The 24,796-nt window shown below is 45.3% G+C and overlaps 1 protein-coding gene across 1 annotated transcript in view; it reads right to left on the bottom strand.

Annotated features, from left to right (window-relative positions):
* Window positions 1–8,425: 8,425 nt before the first annotated feature.
* The window catches only part of GRXCR1 (glutaredoxin and cysteine rich domain containing 1), a 36,165-nt gene continuing 19,794 nt past the window's right edge, over window positions 8,426–24,796 (bottom strand). The window contains exons 3-5 of the mRNA XM_068169544.1: window positions 24,596–24,788; window positions 11,797–11,862; window positions 8,426–8,626 (exon numbers count right to left, since the gene is read on the bottom strand). Coding sequence (XP_068025645.1) covers window positions 8,447–8,626; window positions 11,797–11,862; window positions 24,596–24,788 — 439 coding nt within the window. The 3' untranslated portion in view covers window positions 8,426–8,446. The remainder of the gene's footprint in view (window positions 8,627–11,796; window positions 11,863–24,595; window positions 24,789–24,796) is intronic.

Genomic DNA, 24,796 nt, shown 5'->3' with positions numbered 1-24,796 from the left:
GAAGTCTGAGTGTATTCCAATCTCTGCCTGAAAACATCTACCTGAATCTCAACATCAACTACCTGAAGGGAGGTTGTAGACAGGCAGAGGTTGGTCTCTTCTCCCAGGCACCCAGTACCAGAACAAGAGGACACAGTCTCAGGCTGCGCTAGGGGAGGTTTAGGCTGGATGTTAGGAAGAAATTCTATACAGAGAGAGTGATTGCCCATTGGAATGGGCTGCCTGGGGCGGTGGTGGAGTCGCCGTCATTGGAGGTGTTCAGGAGGAGACTTGATGGGGTGCTTGGTGCCATGGGTTAGTTGTTTAGGTGGGTTGGATTGGTTGATGGGTTGGACGCGATGATCTTGAAGGTCTCTTCCAACCTGGTTTGGTTTATTCTAATAAAGTTTTATTCTAATCAACAATGATTGCTTTTGTCTGGAGGTTCTCCCAGGCAACCAGCACCAGAACAACAGAACAGAACAGAACAGAATAGAATAGAATAGATTAGAATAGAATAGAATAGAATAGAATAGAATAGAATAGAATAGAATAGAATAGAACAGAACAGAACAGAACAGACCAGAACAGACCAGGTTGGAAGAGACCTTCAAGATCATCGTGTCCAACCTATCATCCAACACCACCCAACCAACTAAACTATGCAACCAAGCACCCTGTCAAGTCTCCTCCTGAACACCTCCAGCGATGGTGACTCCACCACCTCCCTGGGCAGCCCGTTCCAAAGGGCAATCACTCTCTCTGTGTAAAACTTCCTCCTGACCTCCAGAAGACACAGTCTCAAGCTATGCAAGGGGAAGTTTAGGCTGGAGTTGAGGAGAAAGTTCTTCACAGAAAGAGTTGTTGGCCATTGGAATGTGCTGCCCAGGGAGGTGGTGGAGTCACTGTCCCTGGAGGTGTTCAAGAGTGGATTTGATGTGGCACTTGGTGCCATGGTTTAGTTGTCATGAGGTGTTTGGTGACAGGTTGGACTTGATCTCTGAAGTCTTTTCCAACCTTATTGATTCTATGATTCTATGATTCAGATTAGTTTCCTCTCCCTCAGTGCCCCTAAGGCAAGCAGAGGTGTTAAAACAGGGGTGGTAGGTTTAACTTGTCTTACAATTCAGAATTCCTGTGCTGATTCTGAAATCCTTTCAGATTCACAGCCAAGAATTCCTGTGTCCAGCTGTAGTTGTTATTGTTATTATCAGAATGAAATGCCACATTGGGAGGTAAAAAAAAAGAAAAAAAGAATGAAGTGCATTGGGGATTTAGTAAATTCATGAAGATAAAGCTCACTGTGAAGTCAAAACAAACAAACCAAAACCCTGCATATATATGCATAAACCTCCATATATGTGATTAGGGGTCTGGAGCACTGCCTCATGAGGAGAGGCTGAGAGCCCTGGGGCTTTTTAGTTTGGAAAAGATTAGACTGAGAGGGGATTTAATAAATGTTTATAAATATCTGAGGGAGGAGACAGGCTCTGCTCACTTGCTCCCTGGGATAGGACAAGGAGCAACGGATGTAAGCTGCAGCACAGGAGGTTCCACCTCAACACAATGGGAAACTTCTTTACTGTGAGGGTGACTGAGCACTGGAACAGGCTGCCCAGGGTGGTTTTGGAGTCTCCTTCTCTGGAGACTTTCAAGGGCTGTCTGGATGCATTCCTCTGTGACCTGAGCTGGATTGTATGGTCCTGCTCTGGCAGCGGTTTGGACTCAATCTATCCAGGGGTGACCTTATCACTCTACAACTACCTGAAGGGAGGTTGTAGACAGGCAGATGTTGGTCTCTTCTCCCAGGCAGCCAGTACCAGAACAAGAGGACACAGTCTCAGGCTGCACCAGGGGAGGTTCAGGTTGGATGTTAGGAAGAAGTTCTATACAGAGAGAGTGATTGCCCATTGGAATGGGCTGCCCGGGGAGGTGGTGGAGTCGCCGTCATTGGAGGTGTTCAGGAGGAGACTTGATGGGGTGCTTGGTGCCATGGGTTAGTTGTTTAGGTGGGTTGGATTGGTTGATGGGTTGGACACGATGATCTTGAAGGTCTCTTCCAACCTGGTTTGGTTTATTCAATGATTTCTTTGGGTCCCTTCCAACCCGTGACATCCTGTGATCCTGTGTCATATAAACTTATATATATATGAAGAGAGAGAGAGAGTACTTTGGCTTTATGCAGTCCTATATTTGATGAAGACAGCTGGTTACAAGAGGTTAATAGCTACTCAAGCTGGCTGTCAGGAGAAGTAGAAGTCAAAGGCTGACACCAGCCAAGGATTTAGGATAGCAGGATGGCATAAACTACCTCTATTAAGCAGAGAGGATAAACTGTTGGAGGAAGAGAAAATGAAACAGAGAATCTGGGATCAAATTCCAAACCCATGTCATGTTATAGACAAGTATTCTGGACCATAAGTTATAGCACAGCTAAGAGAGATGGTAGGAAATCCCCAAGACAGGACAACAGGATATGTGGCTAGGCCCCAAGGCTATAAATCCTACAATAAGTAGAGATACCAAGTTGGCTGAAGGGAAGCATAAAGTGCATCATGACATATTTGGCATTATTGAGCATTAGATGCTCTGCAAGAAGAACAGGCTGCAGTAGGAAAGACTTATTACCATCATAGACCTGATAAAGGAGTGGAGAATCAAGGTGGAAAAACAGTATAGGGCTTTTGGAACCATAGTGCTCGTGAAGGATGTCCTGGAAGATCAGATATGATAGCTACAAAAAGAGGAGAGGGTTTTGCTGTTTAACTTTTCCTTGATGCAAGATGTGAACATTTGGGTGAAAGTGTGAGAAAAGATTGATCAATTTATGGATTGTTTTGTCCCAAAACTGGTAACAGATTGTTTTCCTTGTTCTTCCTTCTCCTGAGAACCTAACTGATGGAGGGAAAGAATAATAATGATAATCATAATTTTCTGCTTACATTTAAAAGTACTTTTCTGTTCTTTGATAGTATGCTAGCAGATCTTATTCTGTGATTATGATGAGGAGCAAAATCTATCAGCAGCAGCTATTAGCATCAAGCTGTAATGAGAGGCAGCAGCATTTTCAGCATTTCCCCATCACCCTAAAAGCAATTATTGCAATACCTCAAATACAAAGGTAATGATGACTGTTTATTATTGTTGTGCTTATATTCAATGATAACAACAATAAAAAGAAAAGGCAAGTTTTTACTGAGCCCTTTAATTTTGCAGGCTGAGGTATTGATCTTGCCTCCTGCCTCTCTGTTTAATCCTTGAGGCAGCATAAAGCACTCATTGGCAGTGCAGCTATATTGGTGCATAAGGTTTAGGAGAAATCTATCAGCCCACAGCTCTGGAAGTGTTTTGTTGGAGTAGAACATCCCTGACCTGTTGTGGGATATTGCCACATGTCATAAGATGGAGAAAATTAGTGTGCAAATGACCTTTGGGAGTAAGAGAGAGTCTAGAACCTCTACAAAGTTTCAGGCATTGGCAACAAGGCTGCTGAGAGGTCTGGAGCACAGCCCTATGAGGAGTGAGGCTGAGGGAAATGGGGTTGCTTAGCCTGGAGAGGAGGAGGCTCAGGGGAGACCTTCTTGCTCTCTACAACTACCTGAAGGGAGATTGTAGCAAGGTAGGGGTTGGTCTCTTCTCCCAGGCAACCAGCACCAGAACAAGAGGACACAGTCTCAAGCTGAGCCAGGGGAGGTTTAGTCTGGATGTTAGGAAGAAATTCTTCCCAGAAAGAGAGATTGCCTATGGGAATGTGCTGCCCAGATAGGTGGTGGAGCCCCTGTCCCTGGAGGTGTTCAGCAAAGGATGGGATGTGGCACTTGAAGCCATAGTTTAGTTATCATGAGGTATTAGGTAATAGGTTGGACTTGATGATATCTGAGGTATTTTCCAACCTTGTTGATTCTATGAACTGTTGATTCTAGGAACTGTTAGGGTCAGAAGGGACCTCAAGGATCAGCCAGTTCCAATCCCCCTGCCATGGGCAGGGACACCTCACACTACAAGCAGGTTGCTCACAGCCACATCCAGCCTGGCTGCAAAAACCTCCAGGGATGAGGCTTCCACCACCTCCTGGGCAACCTGTGCCAGTGTCTCACCACCCTCATGGGGAAGAACTTCATCCTAACATCCAATCTGAAGAAGCCTAAACTTCAAGTTGTTAGTTTGGAGTTTTTTTCCACAGCCTTCTAATGTAATTATTTCCTGACTCATCAGCCCTAAGCAAACTATGAAAAGAAGAAAGAAAATTAGGATTATACACACAGATTTATTTCTAATGATTCTTTCTGTTCAAATTATTGCTGGGTTACAATGTCCTTTACTATTTCTCTAAATTATTTAAAGTAAGCTAAGCAATCTAAATTCTTATTCTTTGTTCTTCTTACTAAATTATTTAGGGCATAGAAGTTTCCCGTTGGATGCCTCCATGGTTGTATAACGTATCCCAGGCTAAGTGAATTAAATTCAATTTTAATGCAAGAAGACAAATGCAATAGCTAGGAAAAGTACTTGAAGTGCCTTCAATATGTATTTGCTCAGGGAAATGTGTAAAACTCAGGTCAGGAAAATTAATTTCTTACTATAGAAATTTCTTATAATAGGATAGGATAAGATAGGATAGGATAGGATAGGATAGGATAGGATAGGATAGGATAGGATAGGATAGGATAGGATAGGATGGAATGGAATGGAATGGAATGGAATGGAATGGAATGGAATGGAATGGAATAGAATAGAATAGAATAGAATAGAATAGAATAGAATAGAATAGAATAGATTAGAATAGATAGAATAGAATAGAATAGAATAGAATAGAATTAAACCAGGTTGGAAAAGTCCTTCAAGATCAAGTCCAACCTACCACCCAACACCATCTAATCAACTAAACCATGGCACAAGTGCCCCATCCAGTCTCTTCCTAAACACCTCCAGGGATGGTGACTCCACCACCTCTCTGGGCAGCACATTCCAATGGCCAATCTCTTTTGCTGGGAAGAAGTTCTTCCTAACATCCATCTTAGGAAATCACAGAATTGTTAGGGTTGGAGGGGACCTCAAGGATCATCTAGTTCCAAGCCCCCATGCCATGGGCAGAGACCCCTTAGACTACATAGGATGATAGGCTGGACTCAATGATGTCAATGAGGTCCTTTCCAACCTTGTTAATTCTATTCTATTCTATTCTATTCTATTCTATTCTATTCTATTCTATTCTATTCTATTCTATTCTCTTCTATTCTATTCTATTCTATTCCATTCCATTCCATTCCATTCCATTCCATTCCATTCCATTCCATTCCATTCCATCCTATCACGTTGCTCAGAGCCACATCCAGCAGAAATGCTGACACTCTAAGCATCAGTATTCTGCTTTATGCTACACTTCACTCCCTGCCATACCAGTCTGGACTGTAATATTAGGCAGACATGGGGGTTGTGTGACAGTAATAAATAAAAGAAGGGGGCTGATTTCCTTTCTTTTCTTTTTATGCATGCAGCTGAGCACATCTGCAATTCAGAATTTTATATCTGGGGTGCTGCTAAGAATTGTGAATGGGCTCTGTAGAAAACGTAATCCCTGTCATGTTATGCAGAAGATCCAGGCAGTCCTGAGCATCACTATGGAAGCTGTAAGAGCAGGAGGACCTTAAAGGCATGTTCATGCCTCCACATTCAACATCTCATTGAATATGCATAAGTCCCTTAGTGTCAAATACTCAAAAAGATAAGTTGGCCCAACCTGTCCAACTCTTCAGCACCAGCTACCACCTCTAGACATAGCAAGCAGAACAGAAGTGGAGGAGAAGTTGCTGTCTGCAAGCATCAGGAAACACAATGTAATCAGAAGGGGGTTTTTGAAAGCCAAGTTTCGTGCAGCTGTAGCTATCCTGCTTTGCACCACAGCTGTGTGCTGTGTCTGAAACACTGGAAGGACAGAGGAGCATCCAATCACAGGCAAATTGAGGAAGGTTGCAGGGGGAAGAGAGAAAGGAAATGTGGTCCCCCTCCAGAGTAAGCAGCGGCTTAATGTTTGCTAAAGCAGTTTGGGCAGGATGAAATGCCTACCATGGGAGCCCTTTTCTAGCCAACACTAATTTCAACCAGCTGCTAAACCTCTGTACTGTTTGTGCCAGTACAAACTGACAGCAGGAGCAGGAGGAAGAGGTGCAACTTCAACATAAGCAGAGGGAGGTGGTACACTAAAGTACCCTGTTAAAAAGTAGTCAGTGGAAGTGCATGAATGTTAATGCAGTTCCAAAGGGGAATCTATTCAATGTGGAGAAACTACAATCCATGCAGAATATCACACACTAATTCTCTTGGGCTTGTGTTTGGGAAACTCACCAAAAATCACAAAGGTATACACAGGCCAGCTGTCAAACCACAACAGTTACTTAGCTGTAAAAGCAGAAATCTCATCCTCAATTACTTTATACACACTTCTTAAAGCTATCTGGTGTTCTCACTTGACCACTAATAAGATCTACTCTGCTACCTGAAGGGAGATTGTAGACAGGCAGAGGTTGGTCTCTTCACCAGTACCAGAACAAGAGGACACAGTCTCAGGCTGCGCCAGGGGAGGTTCAGGTTGGATGTTAGGAAGAAGTTCTATACAGAAAGAGTGATTGCCCATTGGAACGGGCTGCCCAGGAAGGTGGTGGAGTCACCATCATTGGAGGAGTTCAGGAGGAGACTTGATGGGGTGCTTGGTGCCATGGGTTAGCTGTTTGGGTGGGTTGGATTGGTTGATGGGTTGGACACTATGATCTTGACGGTCTCTTCCAACCTGGTTTATTCTATGTATTCTATGTATTCTATTCTATGTATCCTAAAGCTCTGAGGTAATACAGCAGTGGGTATCAACACATGGAGAGGTCTCAAGCACAAGGCCTATGAGGAGAGGCTGAGGGAGCTGGGGTTGTTTAGCCTGGAGAAGAGGAGGCTCAGGGGAGACCTTCTTGCTCTCTACAACTACCTGAAAGGAGGCTGTAGCCAGGAGGGGGTTGGTCTCTTCTCCCAGGCAGCCAGCACCAGAACAAGAAGACACAGTCTCCACCTGTGCCAGGGGAGGTTTAGGATCAAGGTGAGGAGAAAGTTCTTCCCAGAAAGAGTAACTGGCCATTGGAATGTGCTGCCCAGGGAGGTGGTGGAGTCACCATCCTTGGAGGTGTTCAAAAAAGGACTGGATGTGGCACTTGGAGCCATGATTTAGTTATCATGAGGTGTTAGATGTTAGGTAATCGGTTGGACTTGATGGTCTCTGAGGTCTTTTCCAACCTGGTTTATTCTGTGATTCTATGACTCTGTGATTCCATGATTCTATGATGCTATGATTCTATGAAAATGTAACTTTATCTAACAGCACTGAATTGGTATCAAAGGCAAAGCAATACTACCAAAGAAAGCTGATCCATGGCACTTTTAAGAAATCTTTCTGTTCTTCTGTGGCCATTTAGAATTCCAGCTGTGAATTTTCAGGGCAGTGCAAAGTGGAATTGTCTTGGGCTACTTCACATCACAAAATCTTTATTCTTACTGATCTTGAAAGCAGCAGCTACTCAATAATCTGAAGGTTAAGTTTCATTTTGCAGTAACCTTGAGGGCACGACTCAGAAATCCCCTAGATGATTGCCTGTAGAGAAAAGGGAAGACTTCACATCCAAAAGGTCAATAACACACTAGGTTTTGCAGGCTACAATCCTCTCCATAAAGAAAGCAGAAAAATACATTTCAGAGCTCATGAAATGGTAACGACCCAAGTGTAAGTGTGAGTGCTGTGTCCAGTTCTGGGCCCCTCAATCTAAGAAGGACATTGAGACACTTGAATGTGTCCAGAGAAGGGCAACAAGGCTGGGGAGGGGTCTGGAGCACAGCACTATGAGGAGAGGCTGAGGGAGTTGGAGTTGTTTAGCCTGGAGAAGAGGAAGCTCAGGGGAGACCTTCTTGCTCTCTACAACTACCTGAAGAGAGGTTGCAGTCAGGTGGGGGTTCTTCTCTTCTCCCAGGCAATCAGCACCAGAACAAGAGGACACAGTCTCAAGCTGTGCCAGGGGAGGTTTAGGCTCAAGGTGAGGAGAAAGTTCTTCAAAGAGAGAGTTGTTAGCAGTTGGAATGTACTGACCAGGGAGGTGGTGGAGTCACCATCCCTGGAGGTGTTCAAGAGGGGATTGGACGTGGCACTTGGTGCCATGGTTTAGTAGTCATGAGGTGCTGGGTGACAGGTTGGACTTGATGATCTTTGAGGTCTTTTCCAACCTTATTGATTCCATGATACCATGATTCTAAACAGCTCGAGTGATGGAACCAGCAGAAATATGCTACAAGTGGATGGATTTTTTTCTTTTATTTTATTGACTGAAGTGGCTAAACAGATTAATTTTACAAAAAAACCAAAACAAGACAAAAAATCCTGTTACAAAGGGGTGCAGTACCATAAAATCAGTTTGTAGAGGCGGAGGTGTCCCTCTCATCCCGCACAGCTCTGGCAGCGCTGTAGCCCGTTCTCGTTGCAGGCGGTGCACTTGAGGGCTTTGAACGAGTCCGTAAAGCAGTTCCGGAACACAGACATCTTGCTCCCATGGCACGCTGAGCACGGCAGGAAACCAAAGCCCCCGCAGGAGAGGCACTCGTGGGGGTGCTGGACTCTCTGCTCAAAGAAGAATAGGAGAAAGACAGAAATGTCACCGCACAGTGTAACCCGTATAAGGCATAGGAAAGTGAGAGCTCCAGGAGAGCTGAGCTCTTCCTAGACACCTCCAGGGATGGTGACCCCACCACCTCCCTGGGCAGCACATTCCAATGGCCAAGCTCTCTTTCTATGAAGAATTTCTTCCTAACATCCAGCCTAAACTTCCCATGGTGGAGCTTGGGACTGTGTCCTCTTGTTCTGGTGCTGGTTGCCTGGGAGGAGAGACCAACCCCCACCCGGCTACAACCTCCCTTCAGGGAGTTGTAGAGAACAAGAAAGTCTCTCCTGAGCCTCCTCTTCTCCAGGCTGAGCAACCCCAGCTCCCTCAGCCTCTCCTCACAGGGCTGTGCTCCAAACCCCTCCCCAGCATTTTTGCCCTTCTCTGGACATGTTCCAGCAACTCAACCTCTTTCCTAAACTGAGGGGCCCAGAAATGGACAAAGGACTCAAGGTGTGGCCTAACCAGTGCTCAGTACAGGGGCAGAATGACTTCCCTGCTCCTCTTGTCCACACTATTCCTGATACAGGTCAGGATGCCATTGACCTTCTTGGCCACCTGGGCACACTGCTGGCTCATGTTCAGACTACTATCAACCATGTAGTCTAGGTCTACATCAGTTCTGGGAGATATTGCAATAGATTGGATCTAAACTCTAGGCAGTTGATGGTGGCATTGTATTTTCTACACTCTGTGTTAAGTGAGGTGCTTTTAGCCATTGCATGCTCATGCTGAACATGTTGTTCTGATTACAGTTAGAGCTGATCATATCAAAAAAGCAATTCATAGCTTCTGACAAGTCGTGCTTGAGGAAATAAGTGGCTTAGTCACATATATGGGTGTGGAATTCTAAAGCTTTAAGCACAAGGAAGGCCATCAATACTCAGCAGTTACACTTGGAGAAAATTGCTGCAAGCAAAGCTTGGGGTCCCTAAATTGCCTTAATTCCTGGGCACAACAATCCTTTTCCTCGATTTTTGTATTGGATTTAAGACAATGGAGAACACAAGAAGAGATTTCAATGAAAATGTCACTATTCTGTTTCATGATTGGCTTAAAGTTCTACATCAAAGCTGCACCACCCTGGGTACTTACCACAGCACTGATGAGTAAAAGCTTTGCAGATTTATTTACAAAGAACAAAAAACAATCCATGTGATTCCTGCTAGACTTAGTCTGAAGAATTGTGCACCACTAAAAAACACTAGTCACAAATTGTGACCTTAGTGTGGCCTTCCAGTATCTGAAGGGAGCCTACAAGAAAGCTGGGGAGGGACTTTAAGAGTGTCAGGGAGTGAGAGGACTAGGGAGAATAGAACAAAACTGGAAATGGTTATCTCAGTTCTGCTCAAGACTGACATTTGTTTCACCACTCTCTCAAACAGCCCTGTGGGATGATCCTGGATTTACAAACAGAAGAGTGGTAGAAGGTATGGAAGGTAAAATTCTCTTTGATTCTGATCCTGTCAAAATCCTCTCCACAAAATGGATATTACCTTTTGAATTACAAAACCTCAGCAGATAGAGTAACCAAGAGAAGTCTGGAGCAAAACTAGAAATGAGGAGATTCAGCTTGGATGTTAGGAAGAAGTTCTTCCCCATGAGGGTGGTGAGAGACTGGCACAGGTTGCCCAGGGAGGTGGTGGAAGCCTCATGCCTGGAGCTTTTGCAGCCAGGCTGGATGTGGCTGTGAGCAGCCTGCTGTAGTGTGAGGTGTCCCTGCCCATGGCAGGGGGGTTGGAACTGGATGATCCTCAAGGTCCCTTCCAACCCTAACAATTCTATGATTCTATGACCAAACAGACAATGTAGCTTTGTTGCCCTTCTCTGGACACATTCCAGCAACTCAACATCTTTCCTAAACTTGTTTGTTTCCAAAACAAAGACAAGAAGAGCTTTCCATGCTCTGGCACCACATACATATGTGTTGCTACCCTTTCAGCTCCTCAAATAGCACAATGTAACATCATACCTCTTGTGTCCTCTTGTTCTGTCACAGGCTGCATATGACACAACCATATCAGTGGGCTGGAGCACCTCCCCTACAGGGACAGGCTACAAAAGTTGGGGTCATTCAGCCTGGTGAAAAGAAGGCTCCAGAGAGAACTTACAGTATCTGAAGGGGGCCTACAGGAAGGCCAGGAAGGGAGTTTTTACAAGGGTTTGTTGTGTAGAATGAGAGGGAATGAGAGGGTAGATTTAGACTGGATATTAGACAGAAATTCTTTACAGTAAGCATGGTGAGACTTTGTAGATGTCCAGCTGGAATCATGGAATCATAGAATCATTTTGGTTGGAAAAGACCTCTGAGATAACCAAGTCCAACCATTATGGATCTCTACCAGGTCTGGTGCTAAACTATGTCCCTCAGGACCCCATCTTTGAATCTTTTCAACACCTCCAGGCATGGGGATTTAACCACCTCCATGAGGGAGCCTGGAGAATGCAGATGTTCAGGTTCCTAGCAGTACACAAGGAAGTGGTGCAGTATCCACACAAGAGGCCTGACTCCCCTAGGGCATGGTGAAAGGTAAATACCAATGATTATGTCAGAAGTAGCCAGGAGGAGGTTGGTCTCTCTCTCAGGCAAACAGCCCCAGAACAAGAGGACACAGTCTCAAGCTGGGCCAGGGGAAATTTAGGCTGAAGTTGAGGAGAAAGTTCTTCACAGAGAGAGTTGTTAGCCATTGGAATGTGCTGCCCAGGGAGGTGGTGGAGTCACCATCCCTGGAGGTGTTCAAGAGGGGACTGGCCATTGCACTTGGTGCCATGGTTTAGTAGTCATGAGGAGTTGGGTGACAGGTTGGACTTGATGATCTTTGAGGTCTTTTCCAACCTTATTGATTTTATGATTCTAAGTTATAGAAAAGGTAAAATGACTTTCCTCTTCTGCTGTGGCAAAACCAAGAGAGTGGACATTTTGATTGATGTCATCACCATCCACGTTTTCTCAGGCTTAATGGGCTGTGACCCTTGGATATCATTCATTCATTCACAGAGGAACACAGAGAAAGAACTTGGGATTGACAGTTTCTACCAGAAGCAAAGGAACTGCTGAAGAAATCAGATCCACTCAGTGACAAACATTCAATGTGCACTCCTTATATTTATTGGCAGAAAGACAAATTACCTCGATTTTGGTTAAGAGATCCTGCAGGTCCCCAGATTCATTCATTAGTAAAATTTTCTCAGCACCCTGTTAACAAGAAGAAGAAAAAGGTCAACCAGGTCACCATGAAAATACAAAACAAAAAGAATGAATAAACCAAACCCAGAGATGATCAGAAGATTTTTGTCTTGAACATTCAAACAGGCTGAAGATATATTTGACTCACAGAAAGGCTTTTGCAATTAGGACAAGCTCATGAAAGGAGGAAGGAGAGGAGAGACTAATTGCAGTTCTAATAGGAGAGACTGAAGTTCATTACCAGGGAGCATATCACATTGCCTTTAATAAAGGGTGACACAGCTTGGAAATCCTGATTGTTTTCCCTTTGTTTTGCAGGGTGTGCTTCCTGACAGAATGAAAACCAAAACCAAGGCAAACCATATCTAGTCCCAGTGTCAAAACTGGCAATGAGATAAATGTACAGCACATCAGAGAACGCAGCAAAATGAGAGGAGGAAATTATATTTCAAGTGTTCTGCCAGCTGGGCACTGAATAAAGACCTAATATGCCTACTCTATAATGCAGGGCCAAAAAAAGGGGAAAGGTAATGAAAATAATGTAACAACATTAAAGGCAGACAAAAAGATGAACAATAATAAGAGTGCATTAAGCATCTGAGGAGTTCTGTGATCTGAACCGAGGTGGTACTGAGGTGATTTTTCCTTTTGTACCTCCTGAAAGTAAATGCTGTGAGATCATGGAAGACAAAGTTAGTGTTAAAGATGATGTCAAGGTTCTTTTTCCTTCTTCTTCTACTTAGAAGGTGGCAATCAGCACCAGAACAAGAGGACACAGTCTCAGGTTGCGCCAGGGGAGGTTCAGACTGGATGTTAGGAAGAAGTTCTTCACAGAGAGAGTGATTGCCCATTGGAATGGGCTGCCCAGGGAGGTGGTGGAGTCACCATTGTTGGAGGTGTTTAGGAGGAGACTGGATAGGGTGCTTGGTGCCATGGTTTAGTTGATTAGGTTGTGTTGGATGATAGGTTAGACACTATGATCTTGGAGGTCTCTTCCGACCTGGTTTGGTTCTGTTCTGTTCTATTCTATTCTATTCTATTCTATTCTATTCTATTCTATTCTATTCTATTCTATTCTATTCTATTCTATTCTATTCCATTCCATTCCATTCCACTCCACTCCACTCCACTCCACTCCACTCCACTCCATTCCATTCCATTCCATTCCATTCCATTTGAATGCTTCCACTTCACTTATGTAACTGAATTCACCAAATAATAGTACCAAAAAATATAGTACCAAAACCAGACACTTCTAATCAGTGGATGACTAAGAAAAGATAGAGGAAACTCAGACACAGACAGAGGAAACTGCACACAACCCTCTAACAGGTCAACACCTGCTCCCATCTTGGTGTTGTCTGCAAACTTACTGATGATATAGACTCAATCCCCTCATCCAGATCATCAATAAAGATATTGAACAGGATTGGGCCCAAAACTGATTCCTGGGGAACTCCACTACTGACTGGCCTCCAGCTGGATATGGCACCATTCATCACCACTCTCTGGGCTCAGCCCTCCAGCTGTTTCCTGACCCATTCACTGCAGGGTGATTGGGCAAGGTGGCCTTTGAGATTGCCTTCCATCCTGATGCATTCTATGCTTTTCATCTCAGCTAAAAAGCAAACTCTGAGGGTTTTAGTGACTGCAAGTGTCACTCCTTCAGTGAATGGTGCTCTTACAGGGCTACAATTTCAGAGAGAGTTTTTATGAAAAGAAGCCACTATAAGGTAATTTGTTGTAGTTAATTAGTCACGGAGGATGATGGAGACTCTGATCATAGAATCATAGAATTGTTAGGGTTGGAAGGGACCTCAAGGATCAGCCAGTTCCAAGCCCTCTACCATGGGCAGGGACACCTCACACTACAGCAGGTTGCCCAGAGCCATATCCAGCCTGACCTTAAAAACCTCCAGGGATGAGGCTTCCACCAGCTCCCCGGGCAACCTGTGCCAGTGTCTCACCACCCTCATGGGGAAGAACTTCTTCCTAACATCCAATCTGAATCTCCCCATGTCTAGTTTTGTTCCATTCCCCCTAGTCCTATCACTACCTGACACCTTCAAAAGTCCCTCCCCAGCTTTCCTGTAGGCCCCCTTCAGATACTGGAAGGCCACATTTAGGTCTCCTCGGAGCCTTCTCTTCTCCAGACTGAACAGCCTCAACTCTCTGTCTGTGCTATAGGAAAGGTGCTCCAGCCCTCTGCTCATCCTTGTGGCCCTTCTCTGATAGCCTTGCTTGTGCTGACTCTTCTATTAAAACCTGTTAGAGATCACAGAATCATAGAATGTGCTGGCTGGGAAGGACCTCTAGAGTTGGACACATATAGATGGTGGTCACAGAGTGTGCCATCTTCAACACATGCACTAAGCTGTTCCCTTTCAGCCCCTTTCACAACTGCCCTCTGATCTTTCTGCTTTCACACAGAAGGGGCAACAGGAGCCACTGACACAACAGAGTAAGTCAGTCAAGGCAACCCCCCCAACTATCAGCTCTGCGCATACACTGCAGCAGCTCGGGACAAAGCTTGCACCGCCTGCCTGGTGCAGAGACACTAAGGATTTGCAGCCTTATCGAGGGTGTTGCAACACTGCAGAACTCCCTGAGCTAGACAAGCCCCAATTTGCCCCTGTTTGGGAAGGGATTTCTTCTGCACAGCAACAGCTGTGGCAAAAGCATTCCGGCGGCTTGTGTTCCGTGATACAGCGATGCTGCGTGATAACGCTGACTGGCTTTTACAGCAGTGTAATTAAAAGTCTGACAGCTTTCCCGTTACATAGATTCATATATTAGAGGATTTATATTTCAGGTGACATTCAGTCAGCCAGCTGTGTTGCTTTCAAAGTGGAAAGCCTTATTAATATGCTTTTAAAATGAAAGCCCCCCTCAATGTCCAAAGGGCTATCAATGTGTTGAAGTGTTTCAGCCTGTCTTCCCTGATTAAGGGCTGCCTCAAGTGAAATTGGAATAAAAGATACTTTGCAGAGGTTAAGCTTCCCTTTGGATTAATGAATCTTACCACACAGAGTCTGTAATTAATAAAGTAATTAAAGCTGCTGTTAAATAAGTCCAATAGCTGCTGTCTGAACAGAAAGTGATGTCTGTCTTTCCTTGCTAGGCTGTGCTCAGTGCACAACTGCCCACAAAGGGATGTGTAACATTAAACAGTCTGTCCCTCCTGAAAATTACATAGGGAAGCATGAGGGACATGTTTAGAGAAACAACAGGGAGAAGGGAGTTTTAATTTGGTTAACCAGTTAAGCTTCAAGCCACAAGCCTATGAATCCTTTTTCTGCCATCTTCAATAGCTCCCTGCGATGGTGGAAGAGCGCAGGGGCTGCTCTTCTTGTGGCAAACAAACACCACAAGTTTGGCTGCATCACTCAACAAGTTTCTTAGACCACTTTTGTTCATCAAAGGATTTCTCTTTTGAGAAGGGCCCAGACATTAACATTGTTGTTTCATGTATTGTCCCACTAACTGCAGAGCTAGGACAAGTCCAAGGTCCACTAAGCTTCCTACTGCCCCAGTTCTGTACTGTCACTAAACAAGTCAGTTGTTCACCTGTCTTGGATGCAAACCATCATCATTTTCAGGAGGTAATTCATCCTCAAGGACTGCACATAGATATATGACTCTGCATCTGGCTGTACCTGCTGAATTTGGGAAGGAGCCTCTGGTGAGAGGCCTCGAGCACAAACCCTGTGAGGAGAGGCTGAGGGTGCTGGGATTGTTTAGCCTGGAGAAGAGGAGGCTCAGGGGAGACCTTATTGCTCTCTACAACTACCCTGGGTGGATGTAGCCAGGTAGGGATTGATCTCTTCTCCCAGGCAACCAGCAACAGAACAAGAGGACACAGCCTCAAGCTGTGCCAGGGGAAGTTTAGGCTCGAGGTTAGGAGAAAGTTTTTCACCAAGTCATTAGCCAATGAAATGTGCTGCCCAGGGAGGTGGTGGAGTCACCATCCCTGGAGGTGTTCAGGAGGAGATTGGACATGGCACTTGGGGCCATGGTTTAGTCATGAGGTCTGTGGTGACAAGTTGGATGTGATGGTCTTTGAGGTCTCTTCCAACCTTGGTGATTCTGTGGTTCCACATTCCTCCTTACATGCAGCCAGACATTGGCATGACACTGCCACATCTCTCTTGGGGACACATTTGCATCTCTTATTTCCTTAAAACCAAACTTTGGTTAAGTCTACAGGTGAGGCTATTGCTGAGGCAGCAGAATGCACCCACACAAGTTACCATTAGGCTTGAGGTGAGGAGAAAGTTCTTCCCAGAAAGAGTTATTGGCTGCTGGAATGTGCTGCCCAGGGAGGTGGTGGAGTCACCATCCCTGGAGGTGTTCAGCAAAGGAATAGGTGTGGCACTTGAAGCCATGGTTTAGTTATCATGAGGTGTTAGGTATTGCATGACAGGTTGGACTTGATCTCTGAGTTTTTTTCCAACCTTGTTGATTCTATGATTGTATGATTATTGCACCTGCTAGGTTTTCCCCACTGTGGCTCAGTGAGGAGACAGGCTGCATGAACGAGTCTGTGCCCCAGAGCTCACATGCTCTTCACCTCTCCCAACAAGGTGCCCCTTGGCAGCAGACATGCATAGAGTATGACTAAATGCTTGGGAATCCACCATAAACTGAGAAAATTTACACTGCATTATAGCACCAGCACCAGAAATGGCAAACTTCATCTGCAAAGAACTGAAAGACTGATGTGTAAAGAGCTGTCAGGTTAATTGAACCACACTCTTCCTGATGTGTTACACTGCAAAAGGGAGGAAACAAGTGTTGAAATGCAGGGTGATTTGATGCAATAATTGCATCATCATTTTAACTGCCCCTGTGCCACGCATTTCAACCCCATCAGTTGAACATCAAGAGAATGTATTTCATAGCATAGCATTATTAGGATTGGAAGGGACCTCAAAGATCATCTGGTTCCAACCCCCCTGCCATAGGCAGGGACACCTCACTACATCAGGTTGCCACAGTGTCCTTAAAAACCTCCAGGGATGAGGCTTCCACCACCTGCCTGGGCAACCTGTGCCAGTGTCTCACCACCCTCATGGGGAAGAACTTCTTCCTAACATCCAATCTAAATCTACCCATTTGTGTTACTCATGGTTATCACTTCTCATTTTGCTTCCTTTTAGCTGAAGTCTCATGGCTTTGGGGAAAGGGTTGTTCAGTCCTGCATACTCAGCCAGCAAATGCATTAATGGAACAATTTAGGGTTTAGGGAGCTGTGTGGCTGCAGCACTGATTCTTCCCTCTCACTAACTAAATTGATTTCTACCTGGAAAAGTCTCCAAGGTAGCATTTATACCTTCAGTAGATTGAAGAAATTTGGACACATTTTTGTTAACAAAGCATGGAGGCACCTGAGAGCTACTAAACAGAAATGGCCACTAGAAAGCAGCAAAAAGGAAGCTTAATCCTTATGTGACAAAAAAAAAAACCCACAAACCCAAACCAAACAGGTTCCACAAGTGTTTGAAGGTGGTTTGGATGTGGTGCCTGGGGATATGGTTTAGGGGTGGACCTTGTAGAGTAGGGCTCTGGGTTGGACTTGGTGATCCTGAGGGGCATTTCCAACCTGAATGTTTCTGTGATTCTGTGATTCCTTCCTGTTCTGTGGAGCATTTTCATTTTACTCTTTTGGGGAGTACCCAAGAAAAATATCTATTATACAGTGAGCTAGCACTCCAGCTAGATGATTCTATTTGCCTTGTTTTCCCCTACTGTGCATCCATTTTCCATCAGGGGGGGAAAGGAATCTGCATAGCATAAACCCCTAACAATCCACTGTGCCTTTGTAAGAAGAGCAGCTGAATGCTCCAATGCTTTTTCTGCCTTCTTGGAAGTAATTTGGAGGGGGGAGGGTTATTCTGCTTTGACATCCCAGCAGATGGCATAATTCCATTTCAAATGGAGGCAGCCTCAGGTGAAAAGAAGGGATTGGACCAGCTGGTATAAAGCACACTGCAGCAGGAACCTGCAATTTCCTGGCAGACAGATATTTAGACAGCATGTGTCAAGAAATGCAGGGATTCAATCCTGAAATAAATGGGAAGATTAAGAAGCCTGCTGTACTGCAGGACTCAGGACTTTGCTTGACAGGGGCTAAATATGATTTTTTTTCCCTACTGCTTCTGCCCAAGCAGGGGTGTGTGTGTGTGTGTGTGTGTGTGGGTGGGTGTGTGTGTGTGTGTGTTGTTTCGTTCCCCCTGTGCAGGCAATGATAAATTCCACAGTGCTGTGAGGATTTATCCACACAGCCTGCAGAATTCCAACAGCCTTCTCCATGCTTCAGCACAGCTTGGACACTGTGTACTCTAACAGATGCACATAGGTGGTGTTCTGGTGCTGCTGTTACATTTATCTCTACAAAAGTAATCTTCTTCCATTTCAAAACTGTTCCTATTTTAATTAGGGGTTGTTTGGGTGGTTGTTCTTTCCCCCTTATGTCTCACTGAAAGGTGCATGGCTCAGTACAGATTTCCCTTTACAGAATACAGAATACAGAACTAACCAGGTTGGAAAAGACCTTTGAGATTAAGTCCAACCTATTACCCAACACCATCTAATCAACTAAACCATGGCACCAAGTGCCTCATCCAGTCTCTTCTTAAACACTTCCAGCAGTGGCCAATCTCTGTGAAGAACTTCTTCCTAACATCCAGCCTAAACCTCCCCTGGCACAGCTTGAGACTGACTGTGTCCTCTTGTTCTGGTGCCGGTTGCTTGGGAGAAGAGACCAACCCCGACCTGACTACAAGCTCCCTTCAGGCAGTTGTATACAGCAATAAGGTCTCCCCTGAGCCTTCTCTTCTCCAGGCTAAGCAACCCCAGCTCCCTCAGCCTCTCCTCACATGCCAACTCCTTCAGGAAAGGATTTGTCTGGAAGTAAATATGCAAAGTTATAAAAAGAGAGACAGACAGAGAGAGAGAGGAAAAAATATTGCCTGTTAATTGACTGGCTCACCAGGCTTCTGAATTTCTGTGTTGCATTTGCATATCATCAGATAATTGTCATGAGAAGCATTATAAAACTGTACACTGTTACCTATGAGACCACATTCTTTCATTAGTTCTTGACTGCATGATAAAGAAACATCAGCCCAGCACAGGTTCCAGCCAGCTTGCTGCCTTTGGAGTCACTGATGCATTGTCTTCTTCAGAGGCCACCTCCACCAGGCACTGGGGGTGAATACTTCTCACCAGGCCTCTTCAATATGCAAAGGCCCCCCTCTTTAGTTCTCTTCTTAAATGAATGAATGCCAACCTCTCTCATGAATCCATCTGAAGGCCAAGGAATAAAAATTGCCATGTGATAATGGATTTTGCCACATTCACCAGAGTGTGTGGCCAGAGGTTCCTTGCCAGTGTGAGTGAGAGGTTTATCCTGGGGCTCTCTTTTCCCGTTGCCTGGCAGCTGCAGGGCTCCTGTTGGCATCCGGTGGCTCTGCTCACACTGAACTTCCCATCCTGGTTCATTTCAGTTTAATTAAAAATAATAATAAAAGAAGAAGAAAGAAACCTCCCCAAGGATCATTTCTTTTCCTGTATTTTTAGCAGATAAATAATTTCTGTTTTCTTGGGTTAAACAGTGTGAATGCAGCTGCTGTGCAGTAAAAGTCTGTAGTCCAAAACACCAAATTCTTTCCTCATTAGTTTAGCTACAAGGGATAAAAACTGCTGATCACCTGTTAGCAGGTAGTTGGACAGCTAGATTTGTGTCTCCCACAGACAGCTAGCTCCCTAATTCCCTTCCCTTCTTTCCTGCACCTCTTCAAAGCACCCCATGCAATACTTAAGTAGAGTCATGGAATAGAATCATAGAATCAATCAGGTTGGAAAAGACCTCAGAGATCAACAAGTCCAACCTATTATCTAAATACCTAACACCTCATGACAGCTAAGCCATGGCACCAAGTGCCCCATCCAGTCTCTTCCTAAACACCTCCCGTGATGGTGACTCCACCACCTCCCTGGGCAGCACATTCCAATGGCCAATCTCTCTTGCTGGGAAGAACTTCTCCCTAACATCCAGCCTAAACCTCCCCTGGTGCAGCTTGAGACTGTGTCCTCTTGTACCGGTGCTGGTTGCCTGGGAGAAGAGACCAACCCCCACCTGACTACAACCTCCCTTCAGGTAGTTGTAGAGAGCAATAAGGTCTCCCCTGAGCTTCCTCTTCTCCAGGTTAAGCAAACCCAGCTCCCTCAGCCTCTCCTCACAGGGCTGTGCTCCAGACCTCTCCCCAGCCTCGTTGCCCTTCTCTGGACATGTTCAAATGTCTCAATGTCCTTCTTGAATTGAGGGGCCCAGAACTGAACACAAGACTCAAGGTATGGCCTAACCAGTGCTGAGTACAGGGCAGAATGACTTCCCTGCTCCTGCTGGCCACACTGTTCCTGATCCAGGCCAGGAGGCCATTGGCCTTTTTGACCACCTGGGCACACTGATGGCTCATATTCAGCCAGCTGTCAACCAGTGCCCCCAGGTCCCTTTCTGCCTGGCTGCTCTCCAGCCACTCCGACCCCAGCCTGTAGCTCTGCATGGGGTTGTTTTGGCCAAAATAGTTTTAAGGAGATTATATTGCCTGTTACACTCTTGCTCCCCTGTTAAAAGTCAAGTTTCCCATGGTCTTCCAGAAACAAAGCAAAAGGGGGAGAGAAAGCAGCAGTGCATTAATGGGCCATCCATCACACCAAAATGACTGGAACCAGGCTTCACCTACAGATGAGCAAATAATGTATCCAATCCATTTCAGCATTGTAACTGAATTCTTCTGACAAATTGATCATACAAGGGCTGAGATTTTCTTGGAGCCAGTCCATAACTCACTACTTTCACTTTGAACATGATAATGAAATGAGCAAATCTTAGCCTGAATCCTGTTGAATTTTAAGCTGCTTTTGAACCAAGCAGCTCCTGGCTGGCTGGAGAGCTCTTGAACTCAGGTTACTCACCAAAACATCCTCTGCAACCACGTGAAAAATCACTGCTAACATTCTGCACACAGGTGGCTGTGCAGTTGTTGCAGTGGTCTGTTGAGCCCTGTGCCAGCAAAGGCATTTGTTACAGCACTTGGGGAAACCTGCCTCATGCAGAGCACATGGGGAGCTGGGGGAGAGGGTAGGGAGAAAGGAGATTAGAGTGTTTATTCAGGCCCAATATCAATTATGCCTGGCTGTTCATTCCATTTCCTTTTGGCACTTTAAATCTTTCACCTGCCTCACGCAGAGCGCATGGAGAGCTGGGAAGAGGGCAGGAAGCAAGGAGATTAGAGTGTTTATTCAGGCCCAATATCAATTATGCCTGGCTGTTTATTACATTTCATTTTGGTCCTTAAATCTTTTGTGAAACTGGAAGCATTAAACAGTGCAAACACAACCACCCCACTGGGTTTAAAAATAGTTTGCCTTCACAAATCACAGCCTTGCTGGCGGTGCTAATTGCTGGTTCTTTAGCGCTCAAGACAATTACCTTCTCTGAGCTCCCAAGCTGTTTTCTTTCTGCCACTTCCCAGAATCTTTTCAACTCTGATCTTTTTTTTCTGTCCTTTTATTTTTTCCCTCCCCACTTACAGATAAAATGAAGTGCAAAAGTACAGGCTGACCTTAATGAAAAGGTGACTCCAAATATCAACAGGATTGTAGATGCAGAGTACCAGAATACAGGTTTGGGTTATAGATTTCCATTTGAAGTTAGTGTCTTGCAACAGGGCAGAGCTGGGCTGGTTTCCCCCTGTCTTCTACTCTAGAGGTTTCTAAAATGAGCCAATTCTGTAGCTAAACCAACATTCAGTCAACAAGGCTGGGGAGAGGCCTTGAACACAAGCCCTATGAGGAGAGGCTGAGGGAGCTGGGGTTGTTTAGCCTGGAGAAGAGGAGGCTCAGGGGTGACCTCCTTGCCCTCTACAACTACCTGAAAGGTGGTTGTAGCCGGGAAGGGGTTGGTCTCTTCTCCCAGGCAACCAGCACCAGAACAAGGGGACAGAGTCTCAAGCTGTGCCAGGGGAGGTTTAGACTCGAGGTGAGGAGAAAGTTCTTCACTGAGAGAGTCATTCATCATTGGAATGTGCTGCCCAGGGAGGTGGTTGAGTCATCGACCCTGGAGGTGTTCAAAAGGGGATTGGACGTGGCACTTGGTGCCATGGTCTAGTCATAAGGTCTGTGGTGACAGGTTGGACTCGATGATCCTCGAGGTCTCTTCCAACCTTAGCTATACTGTGATACTGTGATACTGTGATACTGTGATTACAGACACAGACTTCATCTACAAAATTAAATGCATGTGTAAGGTCTGACATCCTAAACTGTTATTTTCATATTCAACACAGATCTTATTCACCATGAGGGTGGTGAGACACTGGAACACATTGTCCAGGGAGGTGGTAGAAGCCTCAAACTTGGAGGTTTTTAAGGCCAGGATGGATGTGGCTGTGAGCAGCCTGATGTAGTGTGAGGTGTCCCTGCCCATGGCAGGGGAGTTGGAACTAGATGATCCTTGAGGTCTCTTCCAACCCTAACAACTCTATGATTCTATTATTCTATGACTACTTCAAGCATCATGCTTTTTCTTTTTCCCTCTGTTTGCCAGGTAAGCAGGAGGAATCAAGAGCTACGGGGTTGAGGCCCCGTCCCTGGGGGTGTTTAAGACCTGGCTGGATGAGGCTCTGTCCAGCCTGGTCTAGTGTGGGGTGTCCCTGCCCATGGCAGGGGGGGTTGGAACTAGATGATCCTTGTGGTCCCTTCCAACCCTGAATGAAACTATGAAACTATGAATCTATGAAACTATGAGTTGTAAACATTTGCAAGACTTTCTAAATAATGAGCACATTTGCTGTATCCTCTGGAAATCTGCTCTTAAACATTCTGTTAGTTTGCAACAGTTTAAACAACTGCATCACTGTGAACTGATTTCACTTCTCAACAATTTGTCTTTTTCAATTCCTAGCTGTTCTTGTTTACATAGATGCTGTCCAGGGCAGGCTCCATTTGCTTTGTAGGTGCTCAGAAGCAGGCTCTGTCAGATAGCTTATGGAAAGCTTTATCCCTCTCCACCTTCAGTGAAGCTTTGAAGAAGTTAGTCATAAACTTTGTTTTTTTTTTCCTGATTCAGGATTCCAAACAAGTTCTCCATATGATGTGGAGCAGTTTACTTTCAAAGTGTTGTGAGGAGTTGGAAGTAGATGATCCTTGAGGTCACAGAATCACAGAATGCTAGGGGCTGGAAGGGACCTCAAGAGATCATCCAGTTCAACCCCCCTGCCAGAGCAGGATCACCTATACCAGATCACACAGGAACTCATCCAGGCAGGTCTTCAATATCTCCAGAGAGGGAGACTCCACAACCCCCCTTGGCAGCCTGTTCCAGTGCTCTGTCACCCTCACAGTGAAATAATTCTCCCTCCTGTTTCCATGGAACTTCCTATGCCTCAGCTTCCACCATTGCCCCTTGTGCTGTCATTTGGCATCACACAGCAGAGCCTGGCTCCAGCCTCTTGGCACTCACCCTTTACATATTCACAAACATGACTGAGGCCACCTCTTAGTCTCCTCTTCTCCAAGCTGAAGAACCCCAGCTCCCTCAGTTTCTCCTTGTAAGGAAGATGTTCCACTTCCTTAATCACTTTTATGGCTCTATGCTGGACTCTCTTAAGCAGTTCTCTGAGGTCCTTCTTGAGCTGAGGGGCCCAGAACTGGACACAATATTCCAGATGGGTCCTCACCTGGGCAGAGTAGAGAGGGAGGAGAACCTCCCTTCCCACCCTGACAATTCTGTGATTCTAAGCAAACACTAAGTGACAGGTTTATGCTCTGTGTGCTCCTCTTCCATGGTCAATGATATGTACAAGTTCCCATGAAAGAATAATACAAACAGCCACAAGATTTCTCCTGATATTCATAGAATGGAATGGAATGGAATGGAATGGAATGGAATGGAATGGAATGGAATGGAATGGAATGGAATGGAATGGAGTGGAGTGGAGTGGAGTGGAGTGGAGTGGAATGGAATGGAATGGAATGGAATGGAATGGAATGGAATGGAATGGAATAGAATAGAATAGAATAGAATAGAATAGAATAGAATAGAATAGAATAGAATAGAATAGAATAGAATAGACCAGACCAGGTTGGAAGAGACCTTTGAGATCATTGTGTCCAACCCATCATCCAATACCTTCTAATCAACTAAACCATGACACCAAGCACCCCATTATGTCTCCTCCTCAACACCCCCCGTGAGGGTGACTCCACCACCTCCCTGGGCAGCACATTCCAATGGCCAATCTCTCTCTATGAAGAATTTCTTCCTCACATCCAGCCTGAAACTCCCCTGGCACAGCTTGAGACTGTGTCTTCTTGTTCTGGTGCTGGTTTCATCTATTCAGCTAAGCTACTCCATCTTAGATTGTATTACAGCCTTTATAAATCCCCCTCCTAATAGTCTCTCCCCAGTTACCTCCTGCATCCTCAGATCAAACCTATCAGTGTGGATTGGCATCTCCCAATAGCCTCTCCCCAGCTCTCTTCTGCATCCTCAGATCACAGCTCTCAGTGTGGATCTGTGCAGCACGTACCACAGACAAAGGGCTCAGTGTCTGTGATTGCTCCCATCAGTGCAGCATGGCAGGCAATTTTGCAGAAAGCCTCTTTCTCACTCCTCAAGGGTTTCATCCGTTCCTTCAGGCGGCAGAACAAAACACAGGCTCAATGCTTTACTTACCCCGAGATAATGGCCATCAATAAACACAACAGGGAGGGAGGGAACTTCACAGACCCTCCTGCATCTTTCATCCAGTTCCTTTCCATAATCACTGTTGAGAGCAATGTTTTTTTCCTCGAACTTGACTCTGTGATTTTGAAAGATCTTTCGAACCAGTTCGCATCGTTCAAAAGTGTTTCTCACCACGCGGAGGCTGGTGGT

Source organism: Melanerpes formicivorus, unplaced genomic scaffold (genome assembly GCF_026170545.1).
Source record: "Melanerpes formicivorus ecotype bairdi unplaced genomic scaffold, bMelFor1.0.p_v2 SCAF_190, whole genome shotgun sequence".
NCBI classification, from domain to species: Eukaryota; Metazoa; Chordata; class Aves; order Piciformes; family Picidae; genus Melanerpes; species Melanerpes formicivorus.
The sequence above is the reverse complement of the archived record's forward strand: the minus strand, read 5'-3'. Positions and strand labels throughout refer to the sequence as shown.